Consider the following 22,461-nt stretch of genomic DNA (forward strand, 5'->3'; position numbering starts at 1 on the left):
GAGAAAGCGCACAGTGAGGAAATGGAAATGTTCGCAACTTCCTTAAGAAAAACCCCGCCGAGTTCCCTCACGAGCGTGTCCAGTCGGTGGGAATGTGATAGAAAGATGAGCTGAGTCATATTTCATAGTTATGACAGAGAAAAACAACTGCCTCACTGGATCGCATCATACCTTACATAACCGGACGAACGGTTTGTTTTTAAATAGGCACATACGTTGTAGTTCATACACTTGTTTTGTAAACTCCAGCGATTCAAATGGCGATTAACTCACCGATCGCTGCAATGTTAGAGTTTGCGCACTTCAGTAAAATATGAAACAATCCAGAACAGAGCTGCGCACCGTACATGACTTTCATTCAAATGCAATTTTCGGGCGCATGTTAAAGGTTCACCCTTCATGAAAGGATAGCACTGGTATCATGTTGCATAATTCATTATACTGAAAAGCCATTGAAGCATCACTTCCGGTGCCTTCGAGCTCCACACCTTGTCGGGACTGCAATATGCCTCATTTATAGTGATGTGTTGCGGCAGATTGTAAATATTTAGGGGCATTTTTTCAGGTCGGCCCCCTTGCCTAGATCATTTCTTTCTTATTCTTTTGGTGCCATTAAGCTCACGGGCACTCCGTCTCATCATTTGCTTCTTCACCATGGTATCCAACACAAATTCCCTCTAAGGGCCTTCTGCCCCTTTTGACCTCGCCTTACGAGCCCCTCTTGCCGTGCCCCAGGTTCGCATTATTCAAACTGGCTTTTTTTTCAACTTTCCGCTTTTGCCAGTTTCAGTTTGTCAGTTTTTTTTAGATTCACTTAAGCTTACGATAACTACGTTCGGTGCCGACTGATTCCACTTTATTTTTTGCCATTTTTTTTCTTTTAAGAAAGCCTTAAACACAGGATCATAGGCATTTAGCAACAGTGCTTCCGTTTGAGGTGAACCATTGGCCTTCGTGAAAAGGTCTTTTCCTGGCGGCATAGCTACTCCTATGCAGATGTACAAAAAACTGGAGGGGACACTTAAGCTCCGCCTTAAGGGTATTGCGTGATAGCGTTAATGGGTTAATTCCTATATGTACGCAATTGGTCATTCTCTACTTTACACTCATAGATCCCCGAGAGTCTTCATGCCACTCCTGGCGCAGTGGTGCAGCGGTTAAGCGATGCGCCACTGTCCTACGGCGGCAGGTGCTTCCACCGATTGGATTTGTGCGACCCAGCTTGCTCTTTCCGAGGAAGCTCTCCCAACTAATCATTAATATATATGCAACCTGCCACGGTGGTCAGTTTGCTCAGAACCCGGTGGGCGGGTTTTGATGACGTCACAAGGTCACGTGACATAGGAGGCAACCTGCCTCCTTGGTTGCTTGCCTGGGGATATTTCGTGGGTTTTTGCCTTTCCAGCTTTTCTGCGCCACGAGGCACCTAACGATTTCCCGTTAAAATGTGAGTGAGAGACCCGAGGAATAGTGTTTCCACTTGGCGATATGCCAGATACTGATCACCAGCAAGTGCAATTCTTAGAAGGCAGTCTGTTGTCAAACTTATGTCCGCAAATTCATGCCTTCGCTGAACGCTATACTAACTGATAGCCTGCGCTGAGGTACAGCGATTTCTCCCCACAGTTCAGAAGGAGATCTCTATTCGCAGTCAGCAGAATTAGCGACGGAAGTGTTTTGTGAAAAATGCCGGTCATAGGTGATCGTAGCTGTGGTGGATCTTATATGCAATGAAGGGAGAAGAGTGATGCTTCAAATCATTTGGCGCAGAAAGGTAGTCACAGGCACTTCTACTCTGAGGAGGGGACACGATGTTTAACTTCTCAAGCAACTTGTCTCGCGCTGTAATTCCTTTCCTCACCCCCTCTGGCACCAGCATTTGCTGCTGCGTTGTTTTCGGCTCCAGGTCCTGGTCTAGTGTCTAATTGCAAGTTTTAGCCCTGGAGACAATCAAGTATTCTGAAAAATAAAACATTGAATTGAAAAAAATTGAAAGTAGCGCCTGGATTTGGCCCAGTCCGAATATCTTCTGTGTGTGCAAGCCTCCAGTGGTCTTTGTTGAAAAATCTGATCTGGTTCCCTACAACTGGTCATTAGGTGGTGATCACAGGACGCCAAAAAATACTCTGTTCGATGCAATCTTCGGATCGAGCACATTTCGGCCTGGGCCTCCAGGAAACGACTGTGGAGAATATGCAAGAGTCAATATGGCACAATTTTTAGAAACACGTGAATTCGCAAAAAGTAACTTCGGCTGCAGATGCGTTCATCTGTAAAGAAGGAGGTAGAGGAAAGGAACACCAGCGTGCCAGAACTGCAGCCGCGCATGTCGGCAGGTGGTTCCAGCTGTCGAACGGAGCGCCCTTCGCTCGGCGCCTCGATCTGTCTGCAGCCCGGCCTCGCGAACGGCGAACACCCTTCTCTGAGAGGGGGCGGGCGGGTGTTGGTTCGGTGTGGGCGCCACATGTAAATCACTTCCCAGCGCGTCACCGCGAAAGTGGCGACGCGCGCGTCGCCGTATAAAAGGCTAGGCGACAAAATATTCTGAGACAGTGATTTTTGCACCGGCGGCGTCCTCTGGAGGGGGTTATTGCAGACACAGCCACTCCGCGTCACTGAAAACACCATGCAGGTTTTTCTGGTAAGTGGGATTGCGCTAACGTGTAATGTCTTGGTTTCCTGGACCTTGCGGGTATGCAATTACCTCGATTTCCAATTGTATCGCAACTTGTCGATACCATTACAAGACCACGAGACCACGTTAAAAATGAGTGAACGTCACGGCTGTCTTAGTTATGCGCTGCAAACTGTCACGCTCGGGACGGTTTGAAATTGTTTTATACTGTACTGCTCCGGGTCTGCAAGCAACTGGTATTCTACGAGCAAGAATGCAATGCAGTGATGCAGTGCTTTTGTGCGCAACAACCATATTAGCTAGGCCGTTCTTTGTCGTGGTTTCTCACCTAAAATCGCTGTCTTGAAGTTTAAATAAATTTTTAGAAAGCAAGCCAGATTGAGATAGGTAAGCTTTCCAAACTGCTGTGAGCATCAAGGCGCCGACATCAAGATGCGGTGTGTGCTTGCTTTCAGAGGAATGGAACTTCTTCGATGTCTGTGGTTAATATCTTCCTTAAGAATCGGCCGCTTCATGTATACTAATGTTTCCGCCTTGTCAAAAAGCTAGTGCGCTGCCGTTTTTACATGGAAGGAAGCATAGAAGGATATGCAAGCACCTCGCCGCTGTCCTTCCTAGTTGCACTACCACCTCTGAAAGTCGGTTTGCAGCCGGTGAGAAACGCACATCTAGGCTGTTTCGTTGCACTCAATGTTTTTCAATTCGACACCGCATGTAAGTTGTACTTCTGATACGTTTTCGCCAATGTGAATGACCCGGGCTATTTAAATATTCTCTTTGTGAACTTAAGTTCATGATATGTGATGTGCGCCACGTTTCTTGCCGGCGAGTATTGACGCCTGAACCGAAGGCCTCCGGTTCATCGTCATACCACGCTAATGCAAGATAAACTTTCTTTTACGATATCGCGCATCGAAACCGCATTCAATGGCTGAAATAAAAGGGAAATCGGTTTTAGAGAGTACAGCAAAGTTGCTATTAGAGAACGTCAACCAACTGATACCTAAGGAATAGATGGGGAAAGTGCATTCGGCTCACCATCGAGAACGAGTAGCGGAATCGAGTCAACCGTCCGCGAATTCGTGTTAAAAGGCCGGCAGCACCCCGCGAAGTGCCCTTACCTGATCAATTCGCTGCGCTAAAACTCGGCCGTCTCATCAGACTTCCGCAACCGAGTTCCGGGCACATCCATCGCGGAAAAGCCCAGGGGCACCAATTATTCACACCCCAGTTGCTCGTCCAAGGCACTGTTGTTACACGACAGCTCGCCCTCGGTAAACACATGCTCTCACGGGAGGCCTCACGAGACATCGCGGACGAAGTGTGCGTGCGTTCGTAAGTGCTTCGTATTAAACATCCCGGAATTACGACAGCGGCGCTTGCAGGTAGAGCGCGAATGAAGCACCAGCTCGTTGAGTGCCAACGCCGGTATAATGAACTCGCTGCAGTAATTGACCGTCTCAAAGTAATTTGTTTTAATCCGGTGAGAATTTCCGTCCTGACTCCCACGTCTTATTTCTTTGTGAGTGCGGTGTCTGCGGGAAAACTGTTCATCCGCACTGGATATGCTAAGTAGCTCTCTCGTAGTGTGAGCACGAATCGTCAGCAGAGGCCGAAGAAACTCTCCTGTGCTAGATGGAACAAAGAATAACGATTTTGCTTACTTCGCCGGCCGTTGAGACAAACATTAATAATGAGGGACTATCTGGCAGTAATAAAAAGCTGACACCGCCTGTGGACTGAACCCAGTTTCCAGCCCGTTCCGTCATCTGCGGTGAGCAACTAGCCCGATTCTTTCTTCTACGTAATGCGTTCTTGCAAAATATATAATCGTCATCTCATTAAAAACGTTTATCGCGCTCCCTTTAAGGTTGACCTAATTACTTCACCAGACGCACAGCGCAACGCGATGGTGACTGTTCGCATACTTATTTCGCTATGTTACGATAAACGGAAGACGCTCTTAGCTCAACGGTAAGTCGGATAGAAGGAAGCCGGCGCGAAAAGCGTAACAAAATCGAGTGTGCGTTCCTCAGCCATCTGGCGCATCTCAGTGGACTGTCAGCTGATGAAACACAACAGCGTGGAGTGAGAGCAAACAGCACATCACTTCCTACAAATCTATTGAAGCAAGCGGAAGGCGGTTACTTGTATGCAAGGATTTTTCTCAGAAAACACCAAAAAGTCACAAACGGTTCTTATCGTATTTTGGCCCAGTTTATCTGATAATCGTGGCGCTGTGAAGGAACTTTTTATATTGTTATATATTTTGTTGACTGAAGTTCTAGACAGCGTTGTTCGTTTTGCTTTCTCTGGGCGGATCCATTCTACTCCTTCAGCTACCAGTTCATACCAAGTGCCCAGGCCGCATCGTCAGCCATATCGAGCAGTAGCCTGTCGCTCTTTGTATTACGTCAAACAGCAAATTCGTGGAAGATTTGGCGACTGGCAACTGGAATAATGCGTCCAGAAAATTTAGCAAAAAGTTTGCCTCTAGCACTTATTGTCATCGCACCCGCACCATAAGATTGCAAGTGGGGTGATAAAACAAGAAGAGCCCTATCGCACTTGTGCCATCTATACAGCTCAAGTAACATGCACTCTAAGGAAAACGATCGGCCTATAGAGGGGGAGCAAACACAACTGTAGTCGTGAAAACCCGCGGTTAGTCCCTAAGTTTGCACATGGCATACCTCTTCCACACAAATGCGCGCCGTGCAGAAACTCAATGGGCTAATTGCTGAGAAGGAGACTAAAAGGGGGACGAACTGAAGCATAGTGGCACACGAAAATTGCGCCAGAAGACCTGGCCTGCAATACTACTCTATTTTTCGAAGCGCAGGATGCCGTTAGTCTAAGGCCAGCGAAAACACCGCTGCTGTCCTTGCCGAAGCGGATAGAGTCTTCAGCACGAGAAAAAAGGCTTTGTGGAACCGAAGCGATCGGCTGCTGATAAAATGCGCAATCGTCCACTACACGCTTCAGTATGTGTCAAATTTGAGTTGTAAGAGTTAGCGTTAAGGATTTATACGTAACTTCATGTCGTTGCCGTTTGTTTACGAGCTTATGTGGTGCTGTGTAAGCATAGGTGACACTTAGCGAAGCGGCGAGTAGCAAACAGTCCATTCCCTGTCACCGTTGCTCGCCAGCAACAAAAAACGAAGTTAACAATGGGCTTCTATATTTGTTTTGAACAGGCCATAATGTGTAGCTACCGGCTGCCACCTATCAAACCACCTTCTGTGTAAAAAAAGAAACGATTTGAGGTAGCGAAGCACCGGGCGTGAAGTATGCACGGTTCGGCAATTCTCTTTTGGTCAGTAGCGCGGCTTAGGCTTACCGGAGCTTGTTACAACCGAATATGAAAGCAAAATTACAATGATTTGCTCTAAACAGCAATGCGTTTGAGGAATCTGCGAGCGATCAGTCCAAGCAATATGTGTGTGGTTCGTATACAACGCTTTGATTCCCTTATCCGCACCGTTTGCTGCGGTGGCCACGTCATATATCCGCACTCGGTTCCTCATCCAAAGGTCGTGGTTTCGAATCCTCGTATATTCACGTGAGTTTATTCCTGCTTATTTTATACTGATATATGCGGTCGGGGCTGTCGGAAACTATCCCGCTCTAAATTATCCTGGAAATGACGCTTCGTTTGCATTTTTTTTTTAACGGCTACTGCCGGGCACTAAATGCTGCAGCCAATTCTTAGAGAACGAACCGTTAGACCTTTTACAGGTAGTCGCGAAAAGGACTAATGGTTGTGGCAAATAAATTATTCCTTAAGAGGGCTAACCTCTCGTCTCCTTTTAGTCTCTTTTTTTGTAGAGTGACATAGCATCGAATGTAAGCTTCACTAGGTAGTGAAGGCAAGGGGGAGTTAAAAAGTTCCGGCGACTAAAACACTCTAAAGCAGACACGTGTTCAAGAGGGGCCCGAGGGGGCCAGGGTCGCCCCCCCCCCCAAAAAAAAAAAATCACAGTCACCTCCCCTCCTGCAACCAATTCCTTCGGCAGTGCTCTAGTCAGCCATGCGAACCCAAGCAACCCCCTCCGCCCCCTCCCAGGGTATAGGAAACTACCTTGGGCCCCTAACGAAAAAAAAGTCCTGACGACGTGCCTGCTCTAAAGGTGACGAAAAGAAACTCTTGCGCTGCTCATGAGCAGCATGCTATACAATAAACACAAGTCAGATTGTTGCCGTAGTCTGTATGGCTGTTTATAAAGCTGGACTCTCCATGGTAATTCAATCCTTTTTAAGATTAAATCATTAGCTCTATTGTCCGTGGTTATTCTGTACATATTTTAACCACTCTTCGTTATGAAATACGAACACAGCCCAGGCTAGCTGGTGTGAGGCGCTGTGCGGAGGAACGAAGAGTTGTGGAACACCTGCAAAATTCGCTGTAAGTTTTTCCCGCTCTTTATTTAATAATTCGTAATAATTCGTATTAACTTACTGCATTTTGCTGCAACCGAGAATTTAAAATCAGACAGTGTACGCAAGTCATCTGGAGAAAAAAAAAACGATAGTCACACCAAATGTGGAAGATTTCGCCTTTATGTTTTATGTAAAGTGTATAGTGACCATAGGACAAGCTACATTCGATATGCAGATTGCTACGAAGGTGCTCTTGTGCTCTGCCCATGATCAGAGAGAAGTTTCGGAACATGCGAAGCGCGGAGAGAGCGCCGTTTTCATAAAAAGGACGAAATGCAACGCCCGGCACTTGCAGGCACCTTGTCGCAGCAGCGACGTAACGTATACGGCAGACGTATACCTTCTCACAACTTGTTGACAGTGGAGCAGAAACTCCAAGCGTGAGGTGACGGCCAGCAGGCCATCGTTCACTTGTGAGCGCATGAGAACAGTGCACCTGCGGAGGACATCGCCTCACGGTGGTGGCTTGTGCTTCTGAGTAGGACGTTATAAATTGTACAGCGGGACCTATTCTCAAAACGATGATTTTTGCCACATGTTCACAGAGGCAGCTCTAAGATGTCGAATAGATAAGATAATGCGGCCCGTCCTGTGATGGCCTAGAGGTGGCAGTTCATCGCTCAGCGGTGATCAGTACACCTTTCTTAAGTAACAGTGGTTCCTCTGCAGCCTATATTTTCGAACACTGTGTAAACAAGAAAATAGTGCTGTTGCTGCTGCTGTTGCTGACAGGAAGAAGGAAAAGGAAAGAACACGGGCCTGCCCACTGGCTCAAGCCGAACCACATTCGCTGCCGCGTGCTAGAAGTAGGATAGTTAAAGGTTTGGTTTAGTTTATGGGGGTTTAACGTCCCAAAGCGACTCAGGCTATGAGAGACGCCGTAGTGAAGGGCTCTGGGAATTTCGACCACCTGGGGTTCCTTAACGTGCACTACATCGCACAGTACACGGGACTCTAGGATTTCGCCTCCATCGAAGTTCGACCGCCGCGGCCGGGATCGAACCCGCGTCTTTCGCGTCAGCAGCCGAGAGCCATAACCACTCAGCCACCGCTGCGGCTGAGAGTTAAAGGATAGGAGAGCAAAGATAGAAATGGCGCCGCGCGCTAATAGGCTCATAACCCCCGGGCCGATCCCGGGGCAGTGCAATACCGGGCCGACCCGTGCCAGAGTGCTCCCTGTGGCACGGGTGCAAGAGATAATAGTCTCCTTGTCGGGCTCTGTATATAGTGCTTTATTAGTTTTGGCCAATTACACTCCTAATTACGATTCATCGCTCTAGCTTAAAAAAAGGCCGTCACCGTCTCGAAGACATTGAAGTAACGAGCATTAGCTTTACTGGCCATGCTTAAAACGAAAGTCTTTCCGCATCCAGCGGGGCCAGTGAAGAAAACCCTGAGCGGTTCGGAAAAGTAAACCAGCTTTTCCACCTAGCGGAGCTGCCACAGACGGCGCCGCGATCTCAAGGGTGGTAGCAGACCCCACGATGTCTTCAAACGTGATGGGTACGAGCTAACGCTTTAAAAATGATACTGTTTGCACGTAGTCTCACAGTTTGCTGAAGAACATCTGCTCCTCTCTGCGAAGTTTAAGTTTATTTTACTGTTAACACGTTGACGAAAATTTTGCATTATTGTGCTGCTGCGCTAGACAACCTGCCCTAACTGCAGGGTTACCCGGGGTAGTTGCGCCGAGCTGCCGCCTCATTAACCTCGTTGCAATTCTGGACTTCCGGGTTGAATTCTTTTTTGATGCATTAAACATTGTGCATCGCATTCTGTCGACGTAAACGTGTACCATCAGCCTACAATATATCTCAGTAGCTTTTGCCTCCTGAAGGAGTATAGCATCTTTGACTCTCAGACTTTTGTCTGTCCAGAAAAGTGAAATTATTTTTAAAGTGCAGGCAGCCCGTACAAGTGCTATTCTTTAAATCTAAATTCTATGCCAGTTGATTTTAAATCAAAGAAAAATTTCGCAATTATAGAAATTCTGCTATTCTGTGGATTTACACACAATATAATTTTGAATCGGGACAGGTCATATATTTTTGTTCTGGAGTACGGGGAGGAACAGTGGCCAAAGTATGCAGTGCTGAAGATGCCCACTAGCCCAGGAACGATTTCCTTCTCTTCCTGCTTATTTACAGGAAGTAATGCTTCGAGGTTATGAAAGAATAAAAAAACCTATGGAATACTGATGTACTTCATCATTCTCGATTTAACAATTTCGTAGAAACTTATCTACGAATTCGATATGCATTAAGACATTGAATACAGCTGCGCGCAAGTCACATGTCGATTTGTCGATCCATTAGTGCTGTTCTCCCTCACACCCTGTTCTGGCTACATTATGAGATAAACGAACGCGCCCACGTACGGTTGTGTAGAATCACGTTTGAGATCCCCCAAAAGCTAAAATCTGGTTGAAAACACCTCTCCACTATTCCCTTCAAGGCATTGACGTCTACAGAGGCATTATGTCCCACTTAGATTTAATATATGAAGGGAGGTTAGATAATTACTCAACATGCTCTTAATAAAAAAATCTATTGTCAAGACGGTTCCAGTTTGGTTGAAATTTCTTGCCACATTGAACCCAAATCTTTGCGTGGTTCCTAAAATTAGTTTCTCGCGTTTGCAATAAACCTAGCAACTTTGGAAAATATGGCAACATGGCTCATCAAGAGTATGTAGCGTTGGGAGACGGCATGAAATTTCATTTGAACTCCCAGACATCTATAAAGCCAGTCCAGCAATAGTTCTTCACGCAATAGAACATTTGAGAATGTATCGCTGGCGGCGGTTTAAAAGACGATTCTCTGTGTACTCTTGAGTCGCTTGCTCCTTTCCGTGTGACTTATTATCAGCCTGAAGAACTACTTCTTCAAATATGGGGACTTCAAAATATTCGGGCAGGACAGAAGTCGCATGTTAACAAAGCTTCTCGTATCTATGTTATTAGCTTTCATAATTTGATTGCTGAAACATGTTACAAAAAATATTAATTTTTAAATTCAAAGCGAAGGAGCGTGTGGTGACCACCCTAGGGTGTCCTCCAGGATTAGACAAGGTAAAATGATCCGCAGGATGAATACAGTCGAGAGCAAAAGTTCACAGGATGCGTGTGGTCAAAAAGAAACTTGTAGTAGCGCTGCCTCGCAACCGAGTCACCTGGTAGTAATACTAGCGGGTAGAGCGCGGCCACCCGCTCATACCTGCGGGCACATCAGGCGACTCGATTTCGTACCTCCACCGAAACACTATTTTTTCGCGCCCATCCAACCCATAAACGTTTGCGGCCGACTGCACATAAATACATAGTACAGCTAGGCGTTGCTTTATCTCCGCTGCATACAGTTTTCACGCCGACCGCAATAAATTTCCAATTTTCGCCGCCAGAAAAGGCTGCAGTGGTCCTACTCGAAATATATTCAGTGAACGCGGAAATTCTTCACCGCTGTTGTACAGCATTCGGTTGTAAATGAGTAGTCATTTTTCTACGTTTTCTTAAGACTGCGCATAAGTGACGGCGCTCTTGCATTCATAGCGGGAGCGGTTCCGTGTTTCCTCTTGTGTTGATATTCACCATGCTACCGATTCCATACACCGGCCAAGAAAAATAAACCTGGCTTGGCTGACGGATGGCACGATAAACTGACGCGGCGCCGCTTCTTTTTCAGGTCGTCCTCCTTCTGCTGGCGGCCAGCCTTCTGGAGGCCCGGGCAGGCCAGCATGACGGATGGGCAATGACAGGTCAGCCGAAGACTCTCGTTGGCCGCGGTCGACAGCGGACCCGCGGGCAGCCAACTGACACTATATTTGCCGTTTAAGAGCTCCCGTTTTCTTTTATTTCTCATAACAATTCCAGGCAGTTGACAGACGCAGTTCAACTCGCCCTCCACCTTCAGATTATGCCCAGGAAGCAGGAAACCCAGTGGTGCACCCGTCGGAAGCTTTAGCTCCTGACCCAGGAAGTGATTACCATTTTATTTAAACCACGCTTTGCCAGAGTAAGCTTCGAGTAAGACGAACCTTGAGACCCGAGGACATCCGCAAAGTACGGAAGAATATCTTCGTACAGCCCGAACTACTGGCAAAGTGTGGCAACAGGACTTCAGCGGGCGGTTGCGAATCCGCTTTAAAGAGGTGCAGTCACGTGTGTCTCTATTGCGACGACAGAAGCGAAGGTGCACTTTTGTGCGTTAAGAAAAAGAACACGAGAGAGAGAAGGTTGCGGCCAGAATCTTCCTCATTCGCCGGAATATGTGTATGCATAATTTATGTCCTTATAGTGAAATAGGCGACTCTGTCAGAAGCACTTAACGTGGTTGCGAGAACAGATCCCGTAGCTTCTTTCTAGTTAGTGGTGCATGAAATGTATACAGGAAACGAATCTGTGAAGAAGTTAGGCGTTTAAACTAAGAGAAAGTAGCAGAGCTAACGATGACGGGAAACTTCCGGCGCGGAGAGGCGAACTCTCTCTGTGAGGCTCCACCGAGCATAAGGCTGTCGCTTTCTTACCCATTACACTAGTTTAAGATGTTACATAAGCTTGCTGATGATGAGTGCGCTCCATTTTGGGTGCTCTTGCGAACAATGCTTCTAAATTAAGCTTCCTCACAAAGCAGTGCCAGGATGCACTGCTGTAGCTGCGAACTCGTAACGATGTCTCCCCTTGGCTCGTCTCGGGCCGAACGATACTGTACGCGAAGACCAAAATAAATGAAGGGAAGTGCTGGCGAAAGCGGCTGGCAGGTCCCGGATAGACGCGGCGACGCCAGCAGACCAGCGGCAGCGCGGAGCTGTTGTTGTCTTCCTCTCTGCGCTACGCAACACCGCACGCCTCTTCTAGCGGCCGAGGGCAGCGAGACATGAATAGAGCACGCAGCGCTGGCTTTGCAATTAAGGGCGTAATTGTAATTGTTTCGCATGCCGCCCCGGGTCAACAGCGCTCACGTAAGGGGCTTGTCCGACGTCGCCGTGTAAGTGGAGCAAGATGCAAATCGAGGAAGTGTTGAAACGCGACGCGGTGCCTCCCGCAAGCCGCAGGTCGAACCAGAAAGCGCACAATAGACGGTGTCGTGGGCGGCCGGCGGTGCGGCCGCGTTTCGTAACCCGAGCGGGCGACCGACACGAGCCGAATGCCTATTCTTGTTTGTGCGACATTCGTGGGCCTTCGTAAGCGGCGATAGCCGCTGTCTCGGCGTGCGCTGCATGAAAGGCTCGTGTTCGCAAGGTTCATTTCGTCGGCCCCAACCAGGTCTGCGAGTTGCGCGTCCATCGTGATGTTCATGTGGCCGTGGTTAAGCGCGCGTTCAACGCCTGTATATCCGTAAACCGTATAAGGAATAACGCTCACTGTTCGGTAGAAACACACCGCGAACGACCTATTTCCATCGTGTTGATGGCCCTGGCGAGTCACACATCATTGAGCTGTCGTAACACAGAGTAGGAGGCATCTTTGCAGCAAGAATAAAAAATAGGGGACATTGCCTTACGGCGCAGTTCGTTCAGCTGTCGTCGTTATATATACGCTGGTCGCATAGGGAAACAGTTCTTCCATACCTAAACAGTGCGCGGAGAAACGGCCTATTTCCTGATAGTTATGGACTGACGGTTTGCTTACCTAGCTTTAGTATTTTATTTACGTTGCTGTCTCATAATATATCGCATGCAAGAAATACAGAACAATTTTTTAGAAAATTACCAATGGCTGGTAATGCTAACGTGCTACAAACTCTCCCAGTTGCTTCACGTGTAGAATTCCGTTCATGAGGCTCAAGAAGGTACTTGTATTTCAACTAAGCGCTAACTTTTTGGCCAGAAAAATTAAGTTCCTAATCATTCCTAATCATTCCTAAGTTCCTAATCATTCAAGACAGCCGCGTAAGAGGCCGATATGAAGATAAGAACAGAGCTCACCTCGACATCTCCGCGTCTACCGCGCACTTTCGAGGTACGGTCGCACAAACGAAGCGCTTATCAGTCGTTCCGTCGCACGACGAGCGAGTCCTGTCCCCGGAATGTGGGCTATCATTCGCGGCAGCATTTAAGCGAGCTTTCAGCTTACGCGTGCAGGCGTTAGAGCAATTGACACATAGCACACGATTTCAATGTCGCCTAAAAGCGCGTCAGATACGGGGGAAAGCAGCGAGAGTGCCTCCCTGGTGAAGTTTCTTCATGGTGCCTCCGCTGCTCCACTGAGTGGTACGCTGTGTCGGTCGGCTAAATTACACGTTGGCGGCTGTGAGCTCCAACTGGTTGACCAATGCGGCGTTCTTTTTTGTTTCTTTCTCTTCGTATAGGCGGTTGTCCTATCCGACAGATATGCGAATAAATACGGCAAAAATCAAAATGTGCCCGATAATACTGTTGTGCCCCGGAAATAAGGCGAAAAAAATTACGATGGGATGAGAATTTCTGTGCCACATGCACCGCCCCACACATGAAGAGGGGGAAAAGTGCCTTTCGCACAGAAATTATCGATGTAAAGTTAAGTACCAACATTAAGTTGTCTGATGGGTTCAGCGTCATTAGTAGGCTTTAAACGCATAAATAAGCAGAGGCTTCTCAATTGTCGCATATAGTGCGTTGTGCGCCAGAAAGACAGCACGAAAGATCAGGTCATGTTATCTTTCATTAATGGTCAAGTGAATTTTATGCCTAGCTTTACGGTTTTGGCATCCTTAGTGTACGTGGTTTTCTGTCCGAGCGGAAAACTTTTCCCCTAAAATGAAGGGACGATAACGAGGGAGAAGGGGTAATCGACGAAGAAGAAAATAGCGGATGACTACAATAAAAAAACAAAACACGGTGAACTATGTGCAGTGTGTAGGTGTGTAAGTGCGCAATGCCGTGTTTGTTAGCGTGCACACTGCATAACTGGCAGCGTAGGTAGGATAAGCACAGCCCTAACCGCTCTTGTGATTGTTGCTGCAGTCAGCGTGTCACCGCTTTAAAGCTTTCCTGCAGTTTGCAAAATCAGCTCGGGATACGTGACAGGTGTAGGTTGGAAAGCTAACTGGATATACAAGACGAGAAATTCAGTGAGCCTTGCCACAGGCTTCGAACTTAAAGTCCATAGCCCGGTTCCATGAAAAAAAAAAAGAACGTCGTGGTGCAAAGACCAGGTTTGAACTCTGTGCTTATTACTCCGTGACTAGTGTGTAATTATTAGCCTTTGCACAATGCAATCGCTTTTAGAGGTCTGACGTCAAAAAATCGCATTTTTTGCACTAAGAGCATAAGTCACAAAATACATGAATGCTTGCTTCTATGTCAGGGGTGTTTTATTATCTCCCCTCCCTACTCTATTTTTTGCTTGTGATAGTTCAAGCGTGGGAACTAAAGCATGCAGCAACCTCGGCCGCTCATACATGTTTTCTTTTTGGAATAAAGATAATTATCATGGTTGGCAATTTTAGGTGTTCCCATGATGCTCAGCGGCTTAAAGTTAAGGCGAATACACTTTCGCAGTCAGTACCCTTATTTGGTATACAAGGGAAAACGAAGTTGTCGACTTAACTCATGTGGAACTTAAAATGAAAGCGAAGCGTAGGAACATAATGAATGTGTACTGTGCTAAGTAACAGATAAGATATAAGTTGTGGAATATCAAACAAAAGTCGCTCGCCTTAGAAAGACAAGAGGGAATGATGTCATTTTCTTACGCTCTAAACTTGTGCAAAGGAAAGTTGTTGCTGGGTGGAGATACCTGTGAGCGAGACACGAGCTAACTTATCCGAGTTTCCTCCCAACGTATGCCAAAACGTAAAAGTAAAGAAGTAGAACTAGTGAGCTTTTTAACAGCAGATGTTCTGTGTAGACAATGGTTCCATTTCCTGCCTCTTGAAGGTAACAAACGTGTCAGTGAAGATTGACATGCAGGATGCCTCACTCGCACCGAGAGGCTATGAGGCGGCCTTAAGATGCTAAACCTTCCTACGCTGTCGCCAAATTTTGTGACTGTCTCTCCCGCCTCGTTACCTTAAACACTCATCCGGCGGGCGTATAACAAAATGAGGCCAAGTGGCCTTTCTGTCTGGAGCCAGGAAGCAGATTCTAATGCGAGACAGCCAGCCTGAAGGCTCTTCAGCGACCTAAAGATTGAAAAATAATGCTGTGTGCAGGGATGCCTCCTTCTGTTTGGGAGCTTCAATGGATCCAAAAATTACTCTGTGATCGCCGTATTCGATTCACCGACCTGAAAACTTCGGACTCTCGAGAAGAGCGCAGCATCAGACAGCCCACTCGCCGTTGTTCCTTCCGCAAACGAATCTCGCAGACATAGCACGGAGATACTTTTTTTTTTATTGAGCAGGGCTTCGCGTATGTAGAAAGCTGAATATCTTCACTCATTGAGCGCTCAATTTTAATAAATCGCTTGAGATTCAAACTTATGCGGAGACCGTGAAAACGGAAAGAGTTTGCTCGTTTACATGCTCTTTCTTCACATGCGTCAAGCACCACTTTAAAGTTTCGAGGCAGAAGAAGTAGAATCAATTAGGTCGGAAAGTGTTAGGCTACCTTTGAGAGCAGGACTTAATAACCCAAGTCGAAGCTCTTAATAAATTGGAATCGCCTAATTGTTAGATATTAGATTTCTTTTACTGACCCACGTTGACTTTTCAGCTTAATCGTGTTACCGCGTGTCCTGTGAGAAACTTACTCTATCGACAGCACACACCGAACATTTGACAGTGACGCTCTTCCCAGCGCTTTCGACAAAAAACTTTTCTGCATAAACAATTTCCAACTGTGTGCAAGTTATATAATTAGAGAATTTCCAAATTAATAAACGTAACTAGCATTCGGTTTTGAACATGATTTCTAGTGAGCACATTATTCAGCGCAGCTGATATCTTTATCTTAATTAGCAGACGCACAAAAAGCTGCTATACTAATGAAAGCTCGACCAATGGAAGTAAGCGGCGTGCTCTGATTTGCACATTTTATCAGAGTGGTGGCAAAAGAATCTCGGAGGCAGTAAGGAGATCGGCAAAAGAAAACTTCGACGGTGTATAAACATGACGGCATAATGCGGTAAATAACAATTACCCTGCTTTCTAAACAACTAGGCAATGATGAATAAACTTAGAGCTATATCTTTTTTGTTCCCTTAGAAACTAAATGTTTCGCAGAGAAAGGCACGTCGTCTCGCCGCTGCCTTTAATGTGCCTCTGGTAAGCCGGCATCACAACCTGTTGTACAAAAGATAATTGTTATATTTTAGGAGAAATAACAGAGCACAACCCCAGCGAGAAGAAACAATTTTATATAGCCATATCAGAATATACTGAAAACCACTGAAGCAAGAATCAGCCAAAAACAAAAGTGTGTTATGTAAATGACGCGCACGTCTTTGATTCCAGAGAAGACAATAAACTTCCTTTATAGCCCGGCCAACCTAAATATGAGCCCTTAAGGCAACGGAAGAAATTCCAAGCTGGCCAAGCAGTGGCCTGCAGTATTTTCAAATAAATAAATAAATAGGCGAAATTTATTTGCCTCCAACCAAATGATAAACTTCTGCAAGCTGAGAACTGGAAGATATCATTTACCGCGCTCTTGTTCTCACAGGCATAGGTGTTGGTGAAAGGATACCAAATATTGCTTGAAAATATTAAGCGGGTTCTGTACCGTCTTGATTACGCTGCAACTAAAAATCGTCCAGGAATCTACTCACTAGAGAAAAATTGATTTTCATCCCATGAAACCAGCCAGCTCATAAAACGATGCTTTCTTTCCAGTGCCTGTGAACATACGCTGGTAGCATTAATATATTAGAATGCTAAATTTGTTGTATATTTCAGCGCCTGCAACATCTGGCGCCCCGGCTAGTACCAACGTGCAGGGCTTCTATGTACTGCGGAGGCCTGCCCGGTACGACTCACCTCAGCAGCCAGCTCCATCAGAACCCGTGACCAGTGGGGCTTCGCTTCGCCAATGGAGCAACAACTTTCCAGCGAGCACGCAGCCGCTTGCGACGAATCCCCAGTATTACGATACTGCGCCGGCTACGCAGAGGGCGCCCGCGGCAGCTAAGTGGAAGTTCTCGGGCTCTACAGACGCTTGGGAAGCGCGAAATAATGGCAGGAACGGCCAAACTAGATCGACGGAGCGATTCGAAGTGCGAAAAACGAACGGCAGGTCTCACAGAAAACCTGCCGCATCTAGCAAGTCGACGGCGAGCGCTGGTTGGGCGCTTTCAAGCGCACCCTCCAAGAGCAAGCCCAAGAACATTCTCGTCATAGACGCCGGATACACAACAGGTAACATCCAAGACGAACTTTTCAACGGCTGGCCAATGTCGAAGCCCAACGGCAACGGATGGCAGACGGCGGCGAGCAGCGGCTGGCAAGCGGCTAATTCCAATGGTTGGCAAGCGGCCAGCAGCCAAGGCTGGCAGTCGTCAAGCAACAATGGCTGGCAAGCTCCAAGCAACGACGAACAAGTGTATACAGTCAAGACGGCGAGCTTAGACCATGCTGCCGGTCTAGAAGCGGACACGCCCCCTTTTTTTTCTGGCGCAGGCCCCACGTCTGGTAATGGTCACGGGGGTTCCCCAGACAAGCACGTTTACATAGTGAAGACAATCAGCCACAGCCCGGAGCCGATCGCAGCTGCGATGGCGCCAGCGTGGCAGGCAGAAGAGTGGAGCGACGCACCAATGAAGTGGCCATCGAACGGCTGGAACGGAGCCATGGAAACCATGGACATGCCAATGGATCAGCAGAATGGTGGGATTGGTCAACAGCTTCTTGCGTTGCTGGGGCAGAAGCAAGAATTCATATTGAAGACGCTGCCCAGCCTCCTGCCATCTCCCCAACAGTCTGCTCCCTCTGACTGGCCATCCGATTCTGCAAAACCTTCCAAGAAGAACCCTTGGGGATGATTTCTCCTTTGAGTCATAGCAAATGTTTTCAAATCTTCACTTGAAGGAATCCCGAAATAAAGATGCTCCTTGCGGTTGATATCCAACAGTTGAGAAAATCTGAAACATGACGTAAACATTCACAAAACACAGTTTTAGTGAAGCCATTGGTAGAAATTAATCAAGACCCCTCCACGACGGCATCCCTCATAGTGAACGTGCAGCTTCGCGACGCTTAACACCACACACCATACAATGTCTACACCCTTTCAGATGAACGTCACGAATATGTTTGAAGATGGTCGGAGCCAATAGCAGTGGTCGACGCACTAAACAGCAGGCCTTTACGCTAGCTAAACACTTTGCTTTCATTGAGAAGAGACAAAAACCTAATAATTCTCTCATCCGGAAATTAATTGCGAGACTAGTTGTGAAAGCTGCATATAGTCAACGAAGAAAATGGCAAAAATTTTAAATACGAATTTTAAGTTCTTGGATGCGCGCTCATCAGTCACAGCAACAGCTACCTGAGACTAGACCCACCAGAAAATCTCCGCAGGTAGCTTGATGTTCAACGACCATTTATTATTAAAGCTCACGTTTGATTTACCTGTTAAGCGCTAGAAATTGGAAAGCTCACGGCACCATCTCACATTAATTTGTTGAACGTGTGCGCCAGCGTTTTTTCCAGTACTGAACCTTTTTCTCTCAAGCATTAGGCTGCTATCAGCTTGAAATTTTTGTGGTACTAGAGGGTGCACCCTTACAAGCCGGTCATAGTAGGTCAATGTTAAAAGGACACAATCATCGCCAGACTTCAAGCGGCACACAATAAAACGCAAAATTGCAGCCAAAACTGTTAATTGTTTGATGAATACAACCTTTACAAATTGTACGGAGTTTTAAACTTAAAATGCTGTACTCGTGGTCGTAAAATCTGAGAAACGCCAATTTGCGAGCGACCAGTCGCCATGCGCTGCCACACTTCTTCCCTACGTACTCAAGCTTTGTTACCGAGTGAAGCAATCGCAAAATTTCTGCCCTATATGCACCCTGCCGGGACTTCCAGTCGGCTGTCATGACAGAGCCTAACGCGGCAAGTGAAGCATGAGCTCTTTCATAAAACGTGGAAGCTCTTCTGGTGAGCAGTTTTCATGTTTGTGTGGCGGTAGACAAAATAAAGTATTGACTTCAAATCAGTAAATTAGAGTCCTGCCGTAGGCGTGTAGATTTTAAGTGATATCTTTTATTCGATAATAGAAGCAACAATGCAAAAGAAAAACATAATGATGCGTGCTTACCTCAGTTCTCGCTGCGCCAAGTTACGGCGAGAAAAGGACTACTTCGTTACAGCGTCCATAGGGAAGCAGCCCACGTAACCCGCAACTATCTTGGTGAAAACGTGACACGACGACAGAGCACACACGGCTGAAAACGAGCCACAAAGGGTGCATTGTCTCCTTCCTTTCCGGGTGTCGCCTCCAGCTGCATTTGCGCAAACCCGATCTCCAGAAAGCGGATCAGGAAGGAAGACAGCTCGGTTTCTGGCTTGCTGTTCTCTCTGCAGTAGGAAGACAAAAACGGTTGCAATACTATGAGTTACCTTCATAGATGCGTACCATCTTTGCCAAAAAGCCGCCGCGATGGCTGAGTGGTTATGGCACTCGGCTGTCGGCCCGAAAGACGCGGGTTCGATCCCGGCAGTGGCGGTCGAATTTCGATGGAGGCGAAATTCTAGAGGCCCGTGTGCTGTGCGATGTCAGTGCACGTAAAAGAACCCCAGGTGGTCGAAATTTCCGGAACCCTTCACTACAGCGTGCCTCATAACCTGAGTCGCTTTCGGACGTTAAACTCTCATATAACCACAATCATTTTTGCCAAAATTGACCGAGCGTACGCGACGGCGGCAGGAGCGGTCTTGTGGCTGAGCAGGGACGTTGCTGCCCACGGCGCTGGCTCCTGCTCCCCGGCTGGGATTGTAAACAGGCTGTCGTAAGCATGCGCCCTTTGCTCTCCTTCCTCGGATGAGAAGCAATAAGCGGGCAGCGTGAGCGGCGAGCAATTTTGCGCTTTCTGAGCGCAGTCACAATGAGCAAAGGCGCTGGCTTAAGTCAGCCAGTTTGCACTCGCAGCAAAGGGGGAGCGGTCAGCGCTGGTGACCGCAGCGCCTCGACTCGGATGCAAGCCTACTCCGGCCGCCGGCGTGGCTGCTCGGCTACTTTTAGCAAAGACGTTACCTAGTGGCCCTGCTACGTCGATTTTGGGGTAAAAAAAAAAACGCTGGCTGCTGGGACCTCCACTCTCACGATAATCACCCAAATGCGGTGAACGAAGAAGACCACTGGTTGTGTTTTACTTGGCAGGAAGGAAAATATAGCAGAAATGCCTGTGTATTCTTCGTTCAAAAAGACACAAAAATTTCTTGATTTGCCAGCTCTTTTTGAAATAAAGTGTGCCTAAAGAAACAAAAGCGATGATTTTTCTCACTATGTAAAGCGCGGTATTCGTATGATTACCCACAAAACAGAGGACAGTTGATCGCTTTCTGGATGAAATTCAGAGGAGGTGGTGAAGCAGGGCGACAGTTCAACACACTCACGTTTCCACCAGTGGTATATAAAATCGGGAGAGTGCGATCCAAGAGCTTAGACAGCAGTCAGGAAGCAGAGAATCGATACTGAAATGTTAAGCGCGGACACAAGGACAGGCAGAAAAGTACACAGCACAAGTGCTATCTTATAACTGAAGATTTATTTTTGTCCTTTCACCCAGACTAACAAAAACGCGCATATGCAACCCCCTCTCTCACAACTGAAGAGTGGTTTTGGATGCAGCGCTGTCACATATCAAGAATTAGCAAGCGCGTCCAGCATTACACATCAACCACTGAAGCAGCAAAAATCCAGCGATAATGGGTAACGAAGTGCATAAAGGGCTAAAAGCGCGTTGTACTGTGGCTTAAAAGAAAGCCCTATTCCTTCGGTTACTGGATAAGTTGAATGGATAAACAAACTCTTTTGCATACACACAAAGTGACGCTACGTACAATGTTTGATGTTTATCTTTACTCATCAAACTTTCCACTAACCGAAGATATTGGGGTTTCTTTTTAGCCACAGTGCAACGCGCTTTTAGCCCTGTGTGCGCTCCTTTATCCTTCAGCGCTTTATTTTTGCTGCATCTGAGAAGGACGTGTAAATATTCACTTGCTTGCTAATTTTTTATAAGTGACCGCGTTGTATCCAAATCCGCTCTGACGTGTTGTCAGAGAGGTGGTTGCACATGCGCGTTTTCCTTCTTTGTGTGTGTGGAAGGACGAAAATAATTGTTGTTTAAAGTTAGCGCTTGTGTTGGGTACTCTTCCGTCAGTTCTTGTGTCTGCGTTAAACCTTTTAGAAGCAATTTTCCCAAGTAACCCACTACTCCCCGTTTCCGAAGTTGAGGATCAAGGGTACTGACGAGGTATTGGAGAGGACTGTGGTTAGTGACGGAAGGAGGGAATTATAGATTATAGGAAGAAACTCCTTTTTGTACACTACCGTGAGCTCTAATGATGGCGATGAGGATTGCCGAAATACATCAAGACTGTTCTGTAGCCCTTTACTCTTTCGCCCACGTGGTATCTAAGGACGTTAATTCCTGCATGAACAATAACAAATAATTTTTCAATGAAGTTCTAACGGCTCGGGGAGAAATCTACGAGAACCGAAATTTGGTTTGGTTTTCGGCGTTGGGCGGTTTAACGTCCCAAAGCGACTCAGGCTATGAGGGACGCCGTCGTGAAGGGCTCCGGAAATTTCGACCACCTGGGGTTCATTAACGTGCACTGACATTGCACAGCACACGGGCCTCTGGAATTTCGCCCCCATCGAAATTCGACCGCCGCGGCCGGGATCGAATCTGCGTCTTTCGGGTCAGCAGCCGAGCAGCATAACCACTGAGCCATCGGCGCGGCTAGTTCGAGAAGTTACTCATAGCTATTTTGTCTTGTATTCATAGAGCGTTTCTCCTAATGAAAAATTTGTTCGCAATTCTTGCAGTAAGCAGAATTATTCCTATGTGTAGTGTAAAAATTGAAACTGTGCTGAACAAGCATAAAGTTGAAAATTTTATGGTATTTTGCAAACATTTTTTGTTACGGGCATTTGTAGAATTTATCACAGAATGCATCATAAAGCGCGTCCGAAAACTTGTGTCTCGCAAGGATGCTGATTAAAAGCCTATTTTCAGGTCGAAATCGGTGACTGCAATAGAAAGTGATACTTGAAAGGGTTTGCAACAACCGACGTAGTCGATAATGATGTAATAGGAGAGACTTGGCTACATTTTGCACAATTCTTTTATGGCTGGAGGTTGAAATTATAGCATTAATGGTTTAGGGAAGGTGGCTGTAAACAATAAAATTCGACGTGGTCAAGGCTTTCAATGTAAACAAACTAATTCAATGACCAATGACAATCTCAAGCCAGTAAAAATACAAACCGCGTTTTCTTTGAAACTCATTTCACATTGC

General features: G+C 46.8%; 1 protein-coding gene across 1 annotated transcript; it reads left to right on the forward strand.

The window, feature by feature from the left end:
- Window positions 1-2,504: 2,504 nt before the first annotated feature.
- Window positions 2,505-18,055, forward strand: LOC144114533 (uncharacterized). Its single transcript, XM_077648338.1, has 3 exons — window positions 2,505-2,641; window positions 10,756-10,828; window positions 16,888-18,055. Exons 1-3 carry the CDS (start codon window positions 2,627-2,629, stop codon window positions 17,967-17,969), a joined length of 1,170 nt encoding a protein of 389 aa, XP_077504464.1. The 5' UTR covers window positions 2,505-2,626; the 3' UTR covers window positions 17,970-18,055.
- Window positions 18,056-22,461: the final 4,406 nt, after the last annotated feature.

The sequence above is a fragment of the Amblyomma americanum genome, chromosome 1, assembly GCF_052857255.1.
Source record: "Amblyomma americanum isolate KBUSLIRL-KWMA chromosome 1, ASM5285725v1, whole genome shotgun sequence".
NCBI classification, from domain to species: domain Eukaryota; kingdom Metazoa; phylum Arthropoda; class Arachnida; order Ixodida; family Ixodidae; genus Amblyomma; species Amblyomma americanum.